The sequence below is a fragment of the Leptodactylus fuscus genome, chromosome 11, assembly GCF_031893055.1.
Source record: "Leptodactylus fuscus isolate aLepFus1 chromosome 11, aLepFus1.hap2, whole genome shotgun sequence".
Classification (NCBI taxonomy): domain Eukaryota; kingdom Metazoa; phylum Chordata; class Amphibia; order Anura; family Leptodactylidae; genus Leptodactylus; species Leptodactylus fuscus.
The window spans coordinates 9,695,113-9,716,561 of NC_134275.1; the positions used below are offsets into that span (position 1 = coordinate 9,695,113).

Consider the following 21,449-nt stretch of genomic DNA (forward strand, 5'->3'; position numbering starts at 1 on the left):
CCCTGTCGGACCCCAGACCATACTTCAGATCAGATCCCATACGCCATTATTAGACCCCAGTCTGATCATTTAGGGGTATGGTCTGGTGACTGACATTTCAGGGGTCCCTATGAGACAGTATGTGAATACATCTAGGCCACCATCCTTCCTCCTTGCTATGTTTGGATGGAGCAGACCTGCAGTGTAAAGTATTGTGGAGGGACACAACAGCAGACTGGGGCTCAGGTTGATTTCTGACATCTTATACATTGTAACAAACCCTCAGCAGGACTAGTTTTTCATTAGACGTTGCTGTATTTAATAAGCCCCTTTTACTTGTGCCGGGCTCGTCCAGCGGAGACGGCGCTCCAGTCACATGACTTAAATAAACATGGCGGAGAGCTCTGATGTCAGGTACCAGCAGTAGTGACACGTGAAGATGACTTGTGAGGCTTCTTCAGACCCGTGCCGTCAGCTTTATCTCTGTCAGATTGGTTTGGTGGCGCTGTTTCGTGCGGACCCCCCGGTAGACGCTCCTCTGGTTTGACATGACACATCAAAGGGGCGCACTAGACACCAACCCGGCCTGCGAGCGGCAGGAAACACCTCTGGAAGGAAAGCGACTCAAAGACGCAGATTTGCTATCCAGCAGCGAGAGGCTCTGACACATGCCACCCACCGGGACGTGAGACTGAAGGCAGAGACCCCCAGATCTCTCCATCCTGCTCCTGCCCCCCACCCCCTCTATCAGGAAAGGTACCGGAGCAGATGGTCGGGGCGGCTGCTGCTTTATTCATATATTTATGTACTTGTCCTCTTCTAGGAAATCCCTGATGTGTTGTGGGCGAGAATCATCCAAGAGCGGCTGTCAGAAGTGGACTGCGCAAAACGGGTGAGTGGTCCGAGACACAAAGCATGCTGGGAGACGCTACAGCTCTCTGTTATCAGCCATGTCAGGAGAGGCCGACTGTAGGACAGGGGAATACAATCTATTACTATCTGTTATCAGCCATGTCAGGAGAGGAGAGGCCGACTGTAGGACAGGGGAATACAATCTATTACTATCTGTTATCAGCCATGTCAGGAGAGGAGAGGCCGACTGTAGGACAGGGGAATACAATCTATTACTATCTGTTATCAGCCATGTCAGGAGAGGCCGACTGTAGGACAGGGGAATACAATCTATTACTATCTGTTATCAGCCATGTCAGGAGAGGAGAGGCCGACTGTAGGACAGGGGAATACAATCTATTACTATCTGTTATCAGCCATGTCAGGAGAGGCCGACTGTAGGACAGGGGAATACAATCTATTACTATCTGTTATCAGCCATGTCAGGAGAGGAGAGGCCGACTGTAGGACAGAGTAATAGATTGTATTCCCATCTGTTATCAGCCATGTCAGGAGAGGTGAGGCCGACTGTAGGACAGGGGAATACAATCTATTACTATCTGTTATCAGCCATGTCAGGAGAGGAGAGGCCGACTGTAGGACAGGGGAATACAATCTATTACTATCTGTTATCAGCCATGTCAGGAGAGGCCGACTGTAGGACAGGGGAATACAATCTATTACTATCTGTTATCAGCCATGTCAGGAGAGGCCGACTGTAGGACAGGGGAATACAATCTATTACTATCTGTTATCAGCCATGTCAGGAGAGGCCGACTGTAGGACAGGGGAATACAATCTATTACTATCTGTTATCAGCCATGTCAGGAGAGGAGAGGCCGACTGTAGGACAGGGGAATACAATCTATTACTATCTGTTATCAGCCATGTCAGGTGAGGCCGACTGTAGGACAGGAGAATACAATCTATTACTATCTGTTATCAGCCATGTCAGGAGAGGAGAGGCCGACTGTAGGACAGGGGAATACAATCTATCGCTCTTTGAATAGACTGGAGATTTGTTGATTTTAGGGGACACAGCTGAGGTGTTGTCAGAAGATGCACTGTAGTATGTGTGTATGGGAATGGAGCGGCAGCATACGCGGTATTATGGGGATAGAAGCTGATGGTGAGGGGTGGCATATGCTGATTGTAGAGAACAGGCAAGATCAAAGCCAGAACAAGGAGAGCTTCGCTGATCGCCTCGGGCAGGTGGCACAGATAGAGAGTAGTGAGATGCCAACATCCTTTGCGTCCTTCAGCACGTGCATCCAGATTTTTGAGCTCTTTCTAGTACAGTATTACAGGATAAACCAACATGATTTGACAACTGTAATAGAAGATTAGAGGCACCAGCATGTTGTCAATCCAATCACACCAAAAACAGGTGGCTCTTTGGTAAGTGGCTCTGTCCTTAGAATAGGCTATCAATATGTGATGGTTGGGGGCCGACACCTAGGACTCCCATCAATTAATTGTTTTTCATGAGCGCTGCGGTCTCTTCTCACTGCTGATGACATCACGTTCATCAATCACATGGTACAGCAGTAGCTCAGTCCCATTCAAGCTGCAATACCAGACACCGCTCCTGAGATACGTGCGGTACTGTGCTTGGTAAAGACTGTCCAGTCTCTTCAACCGGCTGATCAGCATAGGTCCTGAGTTTGATACCCTTATCACATATTGATAAACCCCTCTTAAAGATAGGTTATCAATATATAAGTTATAAGTTTTAATGACACATATGCCCTATACAGCGGAGACAATGGGCACCACCACTGTTGCATGGACATTTCTGGGGTCAGACCCTTTGTGATCATTCATTCCCTACAGTTCTGCGTTCAGTATTCTGGGAAAGCTGGGTAGTATTCCTTGTGTGATCTGTAATAGGAACCTTATTGGTGGTCACCCAGCTTTCCCTAAACTAGATGTAGCCAAAACTGATATCTTTGTGCAGAGAAATCCTGCATGTATGCAGGGACAGAGGAAAGTTGTGTCCTCGCCCCTCATGGCAATGCTGTCCGCCACCTCCCGCTCAGCACTGAGAGAGTTAACCCCGCTTTTTTTTTTTCGTTTCCCCTCCAGTCGTAATCTCTTGTAATCAGCATGTTGTGATCCAGAACTAAAAAGCCTGGACAGGAAGAAATAAATGAGGGAAGGGATTAGTTGCGCTCCGTTGCCGAAACTTGTAGGCTGTAATCAATAATGCAGCTCCTCCCTGTGAACCTTCACGGCAGAATTAAGGGTTTTGCAATGCAAACTGCTGCACTTCAATTATTTGTGTGTGCCGAGCCCCCCGCCCGCCCCTCTGCCCCCACCGCTCCGCCAGCCTGACACGGTTCAGTCTCCTACTGCTACGACCATGATAATAATAATATTATCAGACCAGCACCACACTGTAAGAGCTACCGTAAAGTGTCTAAAACCTAGTAAGTAGCAGAGGATACTGTTAAAGGGGTCCTCCGCTTAAAGGTAGGCACATGTAAAGTGACTGGACTTGTGATGCCATGTTGTTTTTAAACCCTACATTCTCTAATCCGTTTTTTAGGTGATAGTGATAAAATTCTGGCTTACTGCAGCCACCACTAGGGGGCGATCACTGCACGCTGTGTATACATTTTGCTTAGCAATAAACTTGTATGCACGGAGCTCCCCCTAGTGGTGATGGCTGAACCCAAATTGTTATCATTTACCAATATGTCTATGTACAGGATTTGGAGTTCTGTTTTAGACGTTCAAGGGGTTTTCCATGGCCTAACCATTCAGTATCTGATGGTTGGGGGTCTAACACCTAGGACCCGCAACAATCAGCTGTTCGAGCTTTCAGCTTAACCCATTCATTTGAATGGGACTGAGCTGCGAACACCGCGGTTGCTTTATGCAGTTGATCTGTGGGGTCCTGACCATCAGATCCCCGGGATTAGATATTGTTGACTCATCCTTTAGATAGGTCTTCAGTATGTAACTATTGGAATACCCCTTTAATAAAGGGGGGCGGGGAAACCAAAAATAAGAACTGATGCCCACCTACCCCTCATCCTCCATTCCAACATCAGGTCCCTTGCTCCATTCTGTGTCTGCAATGGCATGGCCAGAAGTGAAGACGCTCAGGTGACTGCTGCAGCCGATCGCTGGTCACAGATTTAGGACTGGTGATCTATTAGTAGTGATGTCACTGGTGCTGGACATGTGACCCCTGAGGCCAGTGATTGGCTGCTGTGGTCACCTGACCTGCTTCGCTTCAATTGCAGCCATTGCTGGCATCTAATGGAATGGAGGATTGGAGGTGGCTGAGTGTCTCATCTTTTTTATTTTTCCCCACCCCTTTAATTAAAGGGTTGTCCTTTAGCTACATATTGATGACCTGTAGGCTGCCATGATGAATAGAGTTCCCCTTTAAGCTCACCCCCGGGCTTGTTCTAAAGTCATCTCCCGGTAATAATGTGATGTTCAGTTTGCGGCGGCGGTGAGTGGCGTAATACGGTTTTGCATCTGTCGCTCTCATCGCTTTTTAGCCTCAGGTCTTATTTTCAGCCACCGTCTTCGCGCACTTAACGTAAATTCGCATTTTTTCTGACAGATTATTTATTTTCCTGAACCATTTATGCGTCTGACGATTCTTAGTCGGATTCCGTCTGGGAAAATGTCACTCAAGTTTCCAGGCGAGCGAGGACGACTTTCTACTTTGAGGGAAGTGACAAACGTATGAAGAGGGGATAGGGCGCTTTGCTTCCAGTTTGTCCGATGTTTGGGGGGGATGCTGGCCGGGGGCTGGCGGCGGCGGTGTGTTTTATTTCCCCGCACTGTGCCGTTGCCTGGCATTAATTGCTGGCGCTGACAGTGCGAGGGCAGAATTACTTTTCCATTTCTCTGACACTCCCAGGTTTAAAGATGTCAAGTGCAGCCTCAGAGGAGAATGCATTGTATTGATCAACAGGCCTGCGGAGACTGCCTGCCGAGCGTTAAATCTCTGCGAAATGTGCCGAGGCGCGCACAACTACCGACTGCCAGGTATTATGGCACCGCACGAAAAAAAAACTTATTGCAGCCATTGTTCTCCAAGCACAGCCGAAGCAGGCAGATCCGATGACTTGTCTCTCTACAGGGGCTCGTACAGAGCCGGGGAAATGTCCCATCGAATCCTGCGCACCCCACCCCCGCCGGAGAAGGAGCACTGGGGTGTAGGACTATAGGAGGATGATGGGAGTTAATGACGTCTGCGCGGCCGTTACCTTGTCACCGCCTGACGGATCGCCATTGCTGCCAGACATGAATTATAGGGTGCGTTAACCATTAAGTGACCCCTGGCGAGCGCTCATCATCTGGCTTAAAAGTTTTTGGAGCAAGTATCATCTTAAAGGGAAACTCCGCTTTTGTGCTGTTTTCCATATATCTATACTATGATGAGGGTAGAACATATAACAAAATATGGCCCCCACCCTGCCTGGCCTTGAGCTGGATTGGCATACACACCAGCCCCCCATTTTCTATTACTCAGGGCTGGAGGTGACTTATGGGGGGCATCCAAGTTGGTGACACCCCCCAGGTAATTTCCCGCATTATAATTGGATGCAAAAAATATCCCACAGAGTTCACCCATCCGGAATCCCACACACGTCTGTAAATGTGACACGGTGCTCATTAAAGGGGTCCTCCGGCCTTGGGTACAGAGAACTTGATCAGTTTAGGAAGTAGAGTTCTGCAAGTGTCTTTAGACTTGAGATTTCTACTTGCTGTCAATGAATGGGTATATCCAAAGCCTTCCCAGATCATCACACTGTTACAGCCCGCTGTAGGGTTAGGCTAAACGGAGTAACCGCCGGGTCGCTGAGATGAGGCCGAAGACTCAAATCTCCGCAGTCTCCGGGCGATGTAAATGGCGATAGGATTTACTAATCTACTGGGACTGAGAGGGGCTGAGTACAGCGCTACACTATCTCCACCTGTCCTATAGAGATGTAGGGATACAAGGACCCCTGTGGTCAGACCCCCCCACCCATCAAACACTTACAATGGATCACCGAACCTTAGCACAGGAAGTAAACGTGATGTAATATCTTTCATAAGTAATAATTAACTGTGACATATTGGAGAGAAGACACGACAACAGATTTCGACTGCCCCATGCGGTGTTATCCAAAAAGGCTGTGATCAAGGTGACCTTACCATACCAGGTTGAGCACCAAGGGGTATTACCCTAATGGCCTGTGCGTCAGGGGGTCTTACCCTAACAAGCCATGCTATAATGGGCCTTACCCTAACAGACTGTGCATCGGGGGGGGGGGGGGGGGGGGGGGAAGGGGGGGGCCACAAATCGGAGGGTCTTACCCTAACAGGCTGTGCACCAAGGGAATAGGCCATGCACCAGGAAGGTCTTACCCTAACAGGCCTTGCACAAGGAGGTCTTACCTTAGTAGGCGTCACACTGGGGAAGTCTTACCCTAATAGTCCTTACACCAGGGGGCTTTACCCTAACAGGCCGTGCACAAAGGGGTCTTAACCTAAGGGGAGGTCTTACCTTAACAGGCCGTGCTCAAAGTTTTCAGCCTCTGGGTGTAATTCCTTATGATCCCATTCACTGACAACAAGCAGAGATGTAACCTACAAAGTATCAGACCTAGACCCTCCCTCCCCACATGTCCCTTCCGCATTAATTGCCCCTGACACTCGCCTGCCTGCCCCGCGAGGTGCCAGCATAGCATTATGCGATCCTCATTACCGCCGCACATAAGGCAGTCTGTTTGTGAGTCAGGCCTGGCGTTGCTGTGTTGCGGCGCAGTTCCCCTGCCTCGGCTAACCCTACGACTGTCCATACATATATATTTATAAGGTTGGATTTCACTTTATGTGTGACATCTGCTCGCAGCGCGTCCCTCCTGTGATCGCCGGCTCGGTGCAGCTGTTGAGACCTCCAGCTTGGAGCTGTGCTGAGGCTGCCCCCAGCATACGGTTTTTTGATGTGGGATGAAACAGAACCAAACCACTGGGGGTATGGAGCCAGCGCCAGCAAGAGGAGCGAAGCACATCAGAATATCAATTAACCTGTTCTGAACAAAGCGCGCAGCTCCGCGGTGGAGAAGACGCTGCGCTGTGATGTGTCAAGACGCCACATAATATATTCTAATTAAAGGATTGATTGATTTTTCTCTTTATTTGCGAGCTTGTGTACCTCCAGACCCCGGGAAATATCTAAAATATACAAAAAATAATCACCGGCAGCAGCCACCGCCGTTTAATATGCATGAAGCCTCAGGTTGTGTTTCCTTAAAGCAAATTGCAGAGAGGTTTCGCTATAATTGTTGTAGAGCAAACACCTCGTGGCTCGGATTATCCGGGAAAAGGAGGACAATTTTTTTTCTTACTTTATTTTTTTTGCTAACTGGAAAAGTTTAACTCCAACTTCCTGCGCAAATGTCTCCGGCGCTCATCTCTCTTATCGGTCCTTATTCCCTACCTGCGATGCTCTAGCTGATGCAAAAGCTGTAGCAAAACTACAATCCCCAACATGTCCCGAAAGCCCAAGCCCCTGTTATTTATAGCAATTACATCGTAAGGAACAGAGTAATTAATAGTCTGCAATTAGAACTGTCATTGGAAACTGTCAGCAAGCTTGTGCACAGACACCCCGAATAACAGTCATCCTCATACAGAGCCTGGTAGAGAAAAAAAGTGACAATTTTCGAGATTGAAAATCACTAACGAAGGCTCTGCACAGACTCCGAGCAAACAATGGAAGATTTCAACTCTGAAGTTTCAGAATAGTGAGCGCAGGATAAGTAATGTAATGTATACAGTGTTGGCAAAAAGTATTGGCACCCCTGCAATTCTGTCAGATAATACTTGGTTTCTTCCAGAAAATGATTGCAATCACAAATTCTTTGGTATTATCTTCATTTAATTTGTCTTCAATGGAAAACCACAAAAAGAATTGTCAAAAAGCAAAATTGGATAGAATTCCACAGCAAACATATAAAAGGGGGTGGACAAAAGTATTGGCACTGTTTGAAAAATCATGTGATGCTTCTCTAATTTGTGTAATTAACAGCACCTGTTCCTTACCTGAGGCACCTAACAGGTGGTGGCAATAACTAAATCACACTTGCAGCCAGTTGAAATGGATTATAGTTGACTCCACCTCTGTCCTGTGTCCTTGTGTGACCACATTGAGCATGGAGAAAAGAAAGAAGACCAAAGAACTGTCTGAGGACTTGAGAAGCAAAATTGTGAGGAAGCATGAGCAATCTCAAGGCTACCAGTCCATCTCCAAAGACCTGAATGTTCCTGTGTCTACCGTGCGCAGTGTCAGTAAGAAGTGTAAAGCCCATGGCCCTGTGGCTAACCTCCCTAGATGTGGACGGAAAAGAAACATTGACCAGAGATTTCAACGCAAGATTGTGCGGATGGCGGATAAAGAACCTCGACTAACATCCAAACAAGTCCAAGCTGCCCTGCAGTCCGAGGGTACAACAGTGTCACCCCGTACTATCCAGCGTCAGCGTCTGAATGAGAAGGGACTGTATGGTAGGAGACCCAGGAAGACCCCACTTCTTATCTACAGACATAAGCCAGGCTGGAGTTTGCCAAAACTTACCTGAGAAAGCCAAAACCGTTCTGGAAGAATGTTCTCTGGTCAGAGGAGACAAAAGTAGGAAAAGGCCTCAACATAGAGTTTACAGGGAAAAAGAGAGGCCTTCAAAGAGAAGAAGACGCCCCCTACAGTCAGACATGGCGGAGGTCCCTGATGTTTTGGGGTTGCTTTGCTGCCTCTGGCACTGGACTGCTTGACCGTGTGCATGGCATTATGAAGTCTGAAGACGACCAACACATTGTGCAGCATCATGTAGGGCCCAGTGTGAGAAAGCTGGGTCTCCCTCAGAGGTCAGGGCTCTTCCAGCAGGACAAGGACCCAAAACACACTTCAGGTCAGCACTAGAAAATGGTGGTGAGAGAAAGCCCTGGAGACTTGTAAAGTGGCAGCAATGAGTCCAGACCTGAATCCCATAGAACACCTGTGGGGGAGGGGGAGAGATCTCTTGGTGGCAGTTTGGAGAAGGTCCCCTTCACATCTCAGGGGGAACGCGAGCAGTTTGCCAAAGAAGAATGGTCTAAGATTCCAGCAGAGCCTTGTAAGAAACTCATTGCTGGTTAGCGGAAGCGGTTGTGTGCAGTTATTGTGTCTAAAGATTGTGCTACCAAGTATTAGGCTGAGGGCGCCAATACTTCTGTCCGGCCCATTTTTGGAGTTTTGTGTAAAATGATCAATGATTTGACTTTTTTTTTCATTCTCTTTTGTGTTTTTTCATTGCAAGCAAAATAAATGAAGATATTACCAAAGAGTTTGTGCTTGTAATCATTTTCTGGAAGACAACGAGGATTATCTGACAGAACTGCAGGGGGGCCAATACTTTTGGCCAACACTGTATACATAGTGACTGCACCAGCAGAATAGTGAGCGCAGCTCTGGAGTATAATACAGGATAAGTAATGTAATGTATGTACACAGTGACTGCACCAGCAGAATAGTGAGCGCAGCTCTGGAGTATAATACAGGATAAGTAATGTAATGTATGTACACACTGACTGTACCAGCAGAATAGTGAGCGCAGCTCTGGAGTATAATACAGGATAAGTAATGTAATGTATGTACACAGTGACGGCACCAGCAGAATAGTGAGCGCAGCTCTGGAGTATAATACAGGATAAGTAATGTAATGTATGTACACACTGACTGTACCAGCAGAATAGTGAGCGCAGCTCTGGAGTATAATACAGGATGTAACTCAGGATCAGGACAGGACAGTGGAGGTCATACACTACATACATGCAGATACTTACAAAGTGGAAAGAGCAGGGTCCTCTGAAGCACAGAGTATTTCAGGAGAGGCGTGTACAGATCTTTTGGGATAGCAGTGACCCGTCCACTCCTGTGATAATGTTAGTTATGTCACGGTATTGATATTTGGATGTATTAGAGGAGTCATGGACAGGCAGTAACTTGGTGCGGGGTCTCCAGCAGGGTACTGCTCTGAGGCTCCTGGTTCTTCTCTCTGGTCTCTTTCATTGGTCAGTATGATGCGTTATTTCTAGAATTAGATCTCTTGATGATGTCACTAGTTTCACCTTGTCTCATCTGACATCTCTGCGGTTCCTTTCAGGGCTGGGTCATTGAAGGATTTCCCCAGACCAGGGAACAGGGATTGCTCCTGCAGATGAATGGCATCTCCCCGGACCATATTGGTGAGTTCAGTGACCAAATCAGACACCCCCTTTAAATGGGTTGTTCATGGAATGTGTCTGGGACTGCAAGTGCGTGCCAGACACAACCCATGGACAGGGGTGGCGCTCTTTCTACAAGAAAGCGGCCATGTTTTTCCAGTGTGAATGTTGCAGGAGCATACACATGATTCTCAGTCAGATCATGTATATATACGGTTACATGGGTGGTGGTCCTGTATCCCGTGGGTCTAATCTGCTCTTCTGTCCTCCCTGCAGTGGTCCTGGACGCTCCGGATATTGTCCTGATTGAGAGGAATATGGGGAAGAGGATTGACCCAACGACTGGAGGTATCGGCGAGCATGGCTTCTGTACTTATTTATATGTGTAGTTAATGGTAGACATAGATACTGAGGGCCTATCCTTAGGACAGTTCATCAATAGAAGAGTGGGGAGGGGAGTCCGACAGGACAGGTCATAAATATGGGATTGGTGAATTCTGACACCCAACACCCCCAGGATCAGCTGATCGCGGCAAGCACATGGACCCCATTATAGTCTATGGGGTCCGTGTGCTTTTACAGCACAGCGCTTGCAATTGCATTTGTATTCCTTCAGGGGAGTCTCCATGCGGACTCTAACCGGACGGAATACATACACTAATGTGAACCAACCCTAAACCCTGTATTGCCGAGTAGATCATTTGTATCAGATCAGTGGGGATCTGACCCCTGGACCCCACACTGATCAACTGATTTGACTGCCTGATGCCATATACAAGGTATATAACCAGACGCATCTCTGCTCATGTTGTCGTGAATGGGAGCAAAGCAGCGGCGTTTGGCAGCCAAATCAGCTGATCCGTGTGGGGTCCGGGTGTTTGGAACGATCTGATGACCTATTTTGGAGATAATCAGTATCTATTACTCAAAGGTCTCAACAACTAGTGTATGGTTAAAGGGGTTGTCTGTCAGTGTGTTGCTTGTCCCCTTATATAGTTACCACCTTTCATTGATCATAATCCCTGTATTTTCCAGAGGGGGAGTCATTACAAAGAGGGGGGCACCTGATCTGCAGGGTATACATGGAGGAGACACGATCTGACCTCTGTATAGCAGGTGCTACTGTGATGTGACCGTGTCTACGTCTGTGTCCTGCAGAGATCTACCACACCACATTTGACTGGCCTGAAGACCCTGAAGTGCAAAAGAATTTAGTGGAGCCAGCGGGGATCTCCGAGGAGGAGACTGGAAAGCGCCTGCTGGAATATCACAGGAACATCCTGGGAATTCTGCGAGCTTTTCCCAAAAAATACAAGAAGATCAATGCAGACCAGCCATGCATGGACGTCTTGTCACAGGGTAGGCTATGCTATCATAGGCTGTCTGCAGGGTCAGTTATGTGACTCACATGCTATTAGTGCAGCAGCCCTGTTACACCTGCTGCCTTAATATAGTGAGCGCCCCCTGCTGGCTGCAACCATCTATGTGACATTATTTTTGTAGACAGTAGCAGCAGAGGACCCTGCAAGAACAGATGTGGGGTCACACGTCCCAGGCACCCCATTACACCTCTCACCGGCTCTTCTAATTACATAGTCACTTCCATCTCAACCTCTTGCCCTAAACTTTTGTCAAACACAAGTCGGCGCCCCCCAGTCCCAAGGATGAATATGAATGGCGCGATCCTTTTCTTCCCGTCACCAATTAATTCATTTCCAAATTGCTTAATTACATCTAAAAGTTGATATCAACGTTCATAAAGAATTCATGAAAAATCAGTAAATAAAGATGCGGGCGCCTGAATATTAATTACTATTAATTAATAATGGAGGCAAATAAATTAGGGATGGGGAAAGCAAAAAAATAAAGCGAGCGCGTCTTCTAGGAAATCCTCAGTAGATCTATCTCGGGCATCTCAGGCTGCAGATTCCTTCTTTATTCTAGATAATTAGTGGAGCCGCTCATCTGGGGGATTATTACTCCTAATTAACTTACACTTATTTACTGAAAATTAGCCCCATTTGTAAGCCGCGCTTTCTGTCTGTATCCGATCGGAGGATGTTAGGGAAAAACAGGCGCCTGTACATGATGGGTGCGTGCGCTTCAAGTTAGAAGAGCCCTGTGGGCGCATCGCAAGGACATTCTGGTGATTAGTCGGCCATGTGGACAGTGGTAAAGGAGTAAGGATGACTATTTGGGTCAGATCCAGTATGGCTGCTGCTTTCATACACCTGTTGGTAAGCAAGATCTGGGATGATTTCTTTAGAATACTTTAGAAATAACGGTCAATATTTTGTTTTCCTAGAAACAGCGCCACCCTTGTCCATGGCCGTGTCTGGTATTGCAGTTTAACCCCATTCCAGCCCATGTAAAACAAAAACTGACTCCTGTTTCTAGGCTCAGTCCCTTGTAATATGATTAGATTCATGAGATTGAAGGGTTTTCTTCCGCCAACAGCACAGGATAGGGGACAAGTGTCTGAACTGTGGGGGTCATTCATATGGGACCCTCAGCGATCAGGAGACTAGGGGTCCTAAAGTGCAGGCACATGACCATTAATTCATTTCTATTGTGTTTGAGTGTTGGTCATGCGAGTACCCATTCACACAGACGACTTGGGCATTCTTATGATCACTTCCAATCCCATTGGTCAGACACCCTAATGGTCAGATACTTATCCTGTGGGGAGGGGATATGTTTTGTTAGTGGGAAACCCTCTTTAACCATCACATTTCAGATTTGCTTTTAGCAAAAACTTTTGCATTTCCTTCCCCAGCTCTTACATATGTCTTAAGCAAACCACGGTCTTTGGCACCATTCACACCACGCATACTCCTGTATGGACCACCAGGCAGTGGAAGGAGCCTCCAAGCTGCCCTCCTGGCACAGAAATATGACATCATCAATGGTAAGTCTTGTATTATAACAGGGTCAGCAACCTTTGGTATTACAACTGTCGGGAAACTACAACTCCCAGCATGCATAGTTCCTTTGCTGATCTTGGAACTCCTGTACAGTAAATGGAGCATGCTGGGAGCTGTCCTTTTACAGTAGGTTGTCTTATAAGAATATATTTTTTTTTTCCCGACACAGCGCCCCCCCCTTGTCATGGGCAGTGTCTGGTATTGCAGCTCATACACATCCTATCAGGCTCTAACCAGCGCTCTGATATCTTTCACTATCGTACTAATATAGTTACCAATCCTTGTTCCGGTCGGCGCCATCTTTACTCACGAGCACTAATACATCTCCCTGGCATCCCCTGACCCATTACTGACTAGCCAGGGTTTTGTTTTAATGGAATATTCCAGGTACAGCCACATATCGCAGTGTCATACATTTACTATCTGTCATCTTTCTAAATCACCAGTGTCCTGCGGTCAAATCCTTAAGGAAGCTGTGGCTGACCAGAAGAAAATCGGCCAACTGATTGAGCCGTACATCGAGAACGAACAGCAAGGTACGTCTGCAATGAACCCACTGCTGGGATAAGATCACGACCCGAACCATAAGAAGAGTGACAATGGTAACAAAGGTTCAGATATGCTGAGATCTGATATGTTTGATCCTTCTCTACACTGTCGGTGGAGTGTTAGGGTACCCTTACCCTTAGGACACCCCCATACATGTTACATACGCTGATCCTGCCAAGGTTTGTCTGAATTACATCTTATGTGCATGGTCACCTTTACTCATGTCCAGCATCTAAGACGAACACTTGGTGCATCTTTTGGTTGTCTGTGTACCAGAAAATCCGATGTATGGCTGCTGTGAGTAGGTGTAGATGTATGGCCGCAACATACAGCGATTTCTCGTGCAAAGTGTGATAAAGGTGTAAAGGAGCTTTTGCAGGACTTACATATTGATGACCTTTAGGATAGATGATGGTGGGGGGTTCAACACTCAGGACCCCCTCCGATCAGCTGTATAAAGAAGCAGTGGCTCTTAAAAGCATATTGGCCTCTTCCCAGTGCCTATGATATCATGTTTAGCAGCTCAGTCCTATTCAAGGGATCCCAGATCCTATGATATGTGAAGAGGCTGCAGTGTTAACCCAAGCACTGTGGTCCAGGCTATGGACCAAACCCCCCCCCCCCCCCCCCGATCACATATTGTTAACCTCTCCGAATGATAGAACATCAATATGTAAGTCCTGAATATCCCCTTTAAACCTGACTTCTTTTCTCATTGCCTTTAAAAGGTAACAACACAAATACAAAATGGTAAAAGAATTGCAAATCTGCTTAGATCAATGAAATATGAAACATTTAACATGTCAGAAAATTGGAAAATCCAGGGATTGGGTCATCGCTTGTTGTTGACAGGCCTTTTATTTTACCAAGGGTATTAACAACAGTCACATTCGGTCACTGCAGCAAGTGTTTGTACCCTTAGGGAGCCTTCACACGGAGTAAACGCGCGTGTATTTTTGCAAAATACACCTGTAAAAATAAGACTCCCATTGACTTCAATGACATTTTTTACACGTGTAAAAATATGCCTGTAAAATGTCATTGAAGTCAATGGGAGTCTTATTTTTACACGCGTATTTTGCAAAAACACACGCGCGTTTACTCCGTGTGAAGGCTCCCTTAGGGCGCGTTTATACATTCAGGTTTTTATATGCAGTCTTTGAAGCGAAAACCAGGGCTGGATTGAAATAAATGGAGTAGTATCACCTGTCCTTAAGGTTGAGGCTACACGCTAACCTTGGAAAGGGTCACCATATTACCCTGTAACTCCTTCACTAATGTAAATGAATGGAGTCACTTTGTGGCCTAGTGAATATTGCAAAAATATTAACCTTTGCTTGACATCCCCAAAGTCTCAGGACAACTCCACTCACTTACATTAGTTAAGGAGTTCCCTCCAAAGTCGCCATGTAGCCGGAGCCTCGTACGTTCCCTGCGATTATGACCCATACCTAGTTTTGGCCTTAAAAGCTGCAACAGCAAAACCTGAGCCGTAGTACATTGAAATGTTTCTGCTGACATATTTGGTTATAGGGCACCTAGCAGAGCGGAGTATGCGCACTCTCCACAATCTAGATTTGGAGTTGTTTTCCTTTCCAACCTGCTAAGTGCCCTGTCCGAGGTCCTGAGCCCACAGCAAGCCCTCTCCCCTTATTTCTGCAGCCCTTTTGACCTTGCAGGTTTGCACTGTGAAGTTTTCCCCATGGAAGCTTTTGATAGTTGTTGTTGTGGGGGGAGCAGGAGGATGAGAAAGAAGAAAGCTTCCAGAGCCAGGAATGGGGGGGGGGGGGGTTGCTCAGTGGGGACCTTCTCACGCTCCATCCTGCAACCCTTTACTGCTGCGGTACAGGCAGGAGCTGCAAACAGCACTTGGCTGTGTAAATAATTTACCAGTTGATTAATAGACTCACATGGGTATAATTAGCAGAAGGAGAGACCGCGGCTACACGAGCGGCTACAGCGCTTGGGGGAACAAGAGACTTTAAAAAAAAAAAAAAAAAAAATCTTATTTTCCTTTTTTTTTTTTTTCTTGGTATTTTTTTTTTTATTTGGAAACTTTCTAGGGCGCCGGCTTTTGAAGATGAGTTGGGAAGAGCTCGGTTGCTTCGCGGCTTTTGAAGTGGAAATAGGACAGTTTGAGTCTGTTGAGTTTAATTTTTCACAAGCTTTCAGAGCCCTGCAGTGCTGCTCCCTTTATATATATCCATCTCTATACATTAGCGGGGAAGGAAGAGAGCACGAAAACATCCCCCACCTCCGTGTGAACCTGGTGCCGATGTACAGGTCAGCGGCTGCGCAGGGAGGGGGCAATCGTTTCTGATCCTTTAGGGTCCACAGTTCTGCAAAACCTGCTGCACCAGGATAGGCAGGGTTACCCCCACAGACACCACCTATACATCTGCTAGGTACAGGTGTGTACCCTAAAACTATCACAAGCTGTATATAACACTGCTGTCCTCTATTATGGCAGAGGGGACCTAGGGTTCCCCCTAAGACACAACCTCTACACCCTCTATAGCTGTCCCACTAAGTACAGGTATATGCCCTACATCTATCACTATATACACTGCTGTCCTTTAATACGGCAGCGAGGACCTAGACACCCCCCCCCCCCCCCCTAAGACACAAAATCTTCTATAGTTATCCCACTAAGGACAGGTATGTGCCCTACAATTATCACTATATAACACTGCTGTCCTCTAATATGGCACCGAATGGAAAGATCTGTCATTTTTATCGTAGGGACACTACAACGGTGAGAAACAGAATCTAAAAAATATCCAGAAAATCCCATGGTATGATTTATATATAATCCATCTGCTTTTTATTGCATGTCATAAGTATTTCATATAATAGAAAAACAGAACTTAATATTTGGTCCAGGAACCTTTGTTACAATTCCAGAGGTCGGACGATTTCTGCAATTCTTGGGCAAGTTCCTGGGAGCCCACAAGCCAATGAATGCCCTGCGGTCCTATTATGGCGCCCGGGGACACCAGAGCTAAGGTGCTGTTTCTACCTGTGCACACTTTGTAGCTATATTACTCAGCAGAGGAGTACACAGAAGCTTCTGGATTTAATGGGATTTTCTAGACCTTACTTATTGAGGACCTATCCTTAATGTGTGATCGATAGGGGTCTGACACCCATGAAGCAGCTGCTGCGGTGTTTGGGTGAGCGCTGCTGCTCTTCAGCGAATACCAAGCACAGTGCCATATATTGTATAGTGGCTATGCTTGGTATTGCAGCTCAGCCCTATTCACTAGAATGGGACTGAGCAGCTGCTGTACCATGTGACCACTGTATACAATGCCATGAGCATAGGGAAGAGGCTTGTGAGTGCTGCGGCTCCTTCATACTGCAGACTGGTAGGGGTCCTGGGCTTTGGACCCCCAACAACTACGTATTCATTATGTATCCTAAGGACAGATTCTCAATCTTCAATTCCTGCCCCTCACTCCATTTACTGTATGACTGTCCTATTGTGTCACGGCGGGGTCTTTGGGGTGCCTTAGCTGCAACCCTGTAGCTACATACCAGCTTGTATAGACGCAGTATGTCATTTTTGTGGGCTGCATCATCATGGGTGACTTAAGGGATTGGAACAAATGTTGCGCTTTATTCTGCATCTTTTTGCACATAGACCCTGAAAACGTTCAACGCTTTACTGCATGCTGCAATTCAGTGCAGGGACACGAGCTGACGGTCCTAGTATAAAGTCAGTACATTATATAGCTCATTATAATCCTTAGAATTGGCGCTGCTGTTCTGCCATTGTATGAAATCCTGTAGGTGTGTGTGTGAGAGTCTGCACTAGAGGAGCCGGGTGCACCGGAATATAAATTGGAGCCTAATCTCCGGCATTACAGTAATTTTGCTGCCATCTGTTTCGCTCACTGTGCTTACAATTGCTCCTTCAGTAGTCTATTGCATTGTTGACCCTTCCAGATGCCGTTTGAGCCATTATTGTGGGTGTAATTCATGAGAACGACCAGCAGGTGGTAGTAAACAATAAACAAACACTGCTGGCCAGGTACAGGACACATTCATTGTATGTGTGTGCACATGTATGTATGGGGGGCGCTATACATGGTGAGTTACACCCAGCAGATAAATCATCATAGACATTGTCATTGTCCAGAGCAGAGGATTGTCCTGACTACTCATGTGTTACTGTTGTTCTCTCTTTCTAGTGCCGGACAACCTTGTACTGAGGGTCTTAGGTGACCGCCTGAGCAGACTGGACTGCACGACCCGAGGCTGGGTGCTACACGGATTCCCCAGAGACGCCGAACAGGCCGCACTGCTGAACGATGCTGGCTATATACCCAACAGGTAACACCTCACCCCTGCCTATGTCAGTGCTATGAATTCAGCAGTACCACGTGATCTGTGTCGGCCAATCAGGTCAGACATGGGACAGCTATTGCTACCCTTTAGTGATCTGCTACTTTCGGGGTCATTCACATGGAGTAAAGTGGCGCTAATTCTGCCACAATAACTCGCGGCAGAATCAGCGCTGATAAAAAAAAGACTCCCATTGACTTCAATGGGTTCCATTTAACGCGCGGAACACATCGAAATCAATGGGAGTCTTTTTATCAGCGCTGAGTTATCGTGGCAGAATCAGCGCCTCTTTACTCCGTGTGAATGCCCCCTTCTAGTCGGCGCTGTGTCTCTGTTCTCTGCTTGCTGTCATTGAATCCTGATCTCACAGCTGAGGGTTTGTTACAGTGCGGCTCTGGGTAATGGGAGCCGTTGCCCGAACTTTCCGCCGCCGCCTGTCTCTTCCAGTCTTGTAAAGCATCAGTATAATTCTAGATAAACGCCGCTCCAGCCGCACATGGCAGATCTCAGCCTCGTGTCATTTCAGAAACAATCTACTTCGTGGTCTTAACTCAATTTTGCGAGCGTTCAGATGTTTTATGTATAAATTCCCATCCCCGGCCGTAAATATTCACATCATCCCGCTCCTGTCCGAAGAGAAGACTGACGGGTAATGAAGAAATCATCTCGCCGGCGTTGAGCGCTGCTCATAATATCTGCCTAGGAATTCACTGCGTACTGATTCCTCCCAGCATCCCCTCTGCGGGGCCTTCATTTACATATTCCCAAAAGAGGCGGGGCCAGTGATTATTAGTATATGATTAGAACTCAGTATTACAGGTTGTTAGGTTTCAGTCAGTTATTCCCATCCCCCCCAAGAACACATGCATGCCTGACCAAACAAGTGTGCATGTGTGGGTGCAATGAGAGGAATAGCAGATGCAGCTGACAGCTATGTATGGCTGCCTTAAAGGGATACGTATATGGTCAGTCTGATGTGTACAGAGCATGCTCAGACACCACTTCCTTCAGTTCTAGCGATGGCTGGGCATGCACAGGGGGTATTCCCTCCTACACATGACACTTCAGTCTGTGTATTAAGTCTGTACCGATTCTGACCCTTAGGCTGTCCCTGTTTACTGACAGCAAGCAGAGATCTTCTATTTAATAATGAATTCAATCTGATGAGGCTTTCCTGCGGGCGGCCATGTCTGTCTGTCATCTTCTGCGGCTTGATGTCACATGAGTCCATTTTAAGGGGATTATCCCGGCATCCTCGGTGCGCAGTTTTTCGGGGTGCAGATGTTGGCAGCCATATTTGGGGATGCAGCATCTGCTCACGACACCTCTAAAGCTGCAAGAGCGCAGTGTTGACTCTGCTGCCTCTACTACAAGACGCAGGAATTGTTCCCCCGCCGCCTCCCGGGCGGATTAAACACAATAAACAGCTTATTAATAAAGACTTGAACCGCGGAATGGAGCTGAAATCTGCAGCCAAATCCTGCGCCTGGTAAAGGTTAATAACACCATTACTAGCAGCTCAATCCCGCCGGTGTGTGGAGAGCGCGCCGTAAGCCTTCTCTTACTCCCCGTTAATTGAGCTAATAAAACCTCCCTGACCCGTCCGTGCCGCCATTATCTGCCAGTTTACCAAGACTGGACTGGAATATTTATCTTCAGATATGGATTCCACCCGCGGGCCGCGCATTCATCATTATGCAAGATCTCTATAGCTGCGGTAAATCTCACGCCGCCGACACCATTAATGGACGTTAATTGGATTCACAGACGGCAGATAATTACAAATCTTGCAGATTTCTATTTTATATGCATATTTTAATTGATCTGCATAGGGGTGAGCCAAGAATCGGTGACCTCTTTTGTAAATCTTGCTATTGCTCTCCATTCACACTGTGCTTGCTGCAGCCGGTACAGAGGCTGCTTTTTATTCAATTGCAACACACGGTCTGGAGGTTGAACCAAGATAAGGGGGTGACCCAAAATAAGTCACTCCCACCCCCCTCCTTAAATCATGCTGCAGCTCAATGTGCTTGCTGCACCAGGTACAAACGCTGCAGCAATGAAGAGGTTAAAAGTACACTAAGCTCCACCTACTCGGCCAATCTGAGTTGCAATGTAAAGCATGGAGGAGGGAAGGTTCAGTATTCCCGAGTCTCTGACTAGATGGTAGGTGGATTTTATACTGCCTCATATCTGAGCAAAGCTGTAGGGCCCCCAAACCCTGGGCCCCCTATTCCCTGGTGGGCCACAGGTGGCAAATATTGGAATACATGTACTGTTCTGGCATTAGCCTGTGGTACCTATATCTCTGAAGGTCCACAGGGGGCAAATATGGGATTATATTTACTGCCCATTTTTCCCCATGGACCCCTATGCCCTGGTGGGCCACAGGTGGCATACTTGTAACTATATGTATTGCCCTTGTGGTACCCCTGAGCCCCTCACTGACTGGTGGTCCATGGGGGGGGGGGGGGGGGAGAAATGGGACTATATGTACTGCCCTGGTGGGCCCCTGGGCCCCCTATTCCCTGATGGGCTAAATGACTATATATATATTTATTACCCTGGTGGTCCATAGGGGAAGAATATGGGACTACCTGGTGGCATCTCCCCCCATAGGGGCAGCCGATGCAAAACTCCAATTGAGTCAGTGATATTTCCTGTCCCCTCCGAGCTCTGCAGGAATAGACGCCGCGCCCGCACCGCCAATGTCGCGTAGCTGGAAATGGGATTGCAGTGCGGTCTCCGTAAAGGTCAGGCCATTAAACCGCGCTGATAGGGGAAGCGCCCTCCGCATCATCTCCGGCCCCCGAATCTTTCAGAACTAAAGAGCTAAAACTTGGCAGAAAATGAAGCGGCTCTCAGACTTTTTCCATTCACGCGGCGCGTTCTCCTCTGACCTGGTAGCATTTCCATCAGTGGCGGAGATGCCGCTGCCGCTTTGAAGCCCTCACGCCTGAGAGGGTCTGGTGAATTACATCTGGCAGAGACAACAGAGGGTCAGCGCTGCCTCCGCGAGGGTTAAAACTTAGTTTATGAGAGTCTGTTACTCAGTTTGCAGTCATTCTCACTGGAGACCAGAAGCAATTACTTTTGAAGCAAGTCCATCGAAAATGTACACTACCTTTGACCCCGCCCTGGCGGCACAGGGGGCGCCGATGACTCCACCGCCTGTGTTTGCCTCCGAGAACAGGCTTAGGACCTGTTTGCTTCCATACAGGGACACCCCACTCCCACCCCTGCCTCTATTGATTTTAGAGTTAGCTGGTTCTAGGCAGGGAATGGGTTAATGGAGAAAATCAATAACGTATTAGAGGAGGCTGAAAGCGTCTTGGGGGCCAAGATCCCGAAGAAAGCGACCAAACTGCGAGGTGGACGTGGCGGTGGACCCAGGTAGGTTCTCAGATTGAGTAGTTAAAGTAGGTGATGCAGGTGTGTCGGTGATCCAGTAGGTGGCGCTACCAGCCTCACCTGTGTTATTGATCGGGTCTATCAGACGGCACCACTGGGTCCACAAACAAATCAATGCAACGCTGAGGTCTT

The 21,449-nt window shown here is 47.4% G+C and overlaps 1 protein-coding gene across 1 annotated transcript in view; it reads left to right on the plus strand.

The window, feature by feature from the left end:
• The window catches only part of AK8 (adenylate kinase 8), a 42,671-nt gene that overhangs the window by 12,382 nt on the left and 8,840 nt on the right, over positions 1–21,449 (plus strand). The window contains exons 5-11 of the mRNA XM_075260608.1: positions 803–871; positions 10,026–10,107; positions 10,363–10,434; positions 11,245–11,445; positions 12,863–12,994; positions 13,457–13,546; positions 17,753–17,894. Coding sequence (XP_075116709.1) covers positions 803–871; positions 10,026–10,107; positions 10,363–10,434; positions 11,245–11,445; positions 12,863–12,994; positions 13,457–13,546; positions 17,753–17,894 — 788 coding nt within the window. The remainder of the gene's footprint in view (positions 1–802; positions 872–10,025; positions 10,108–10,362; positions 10,435–11,244; positions 11,446–12,862; positions 12,995–13,456; positions 13,547–17,752; positions 17,895–21,449) is intronic.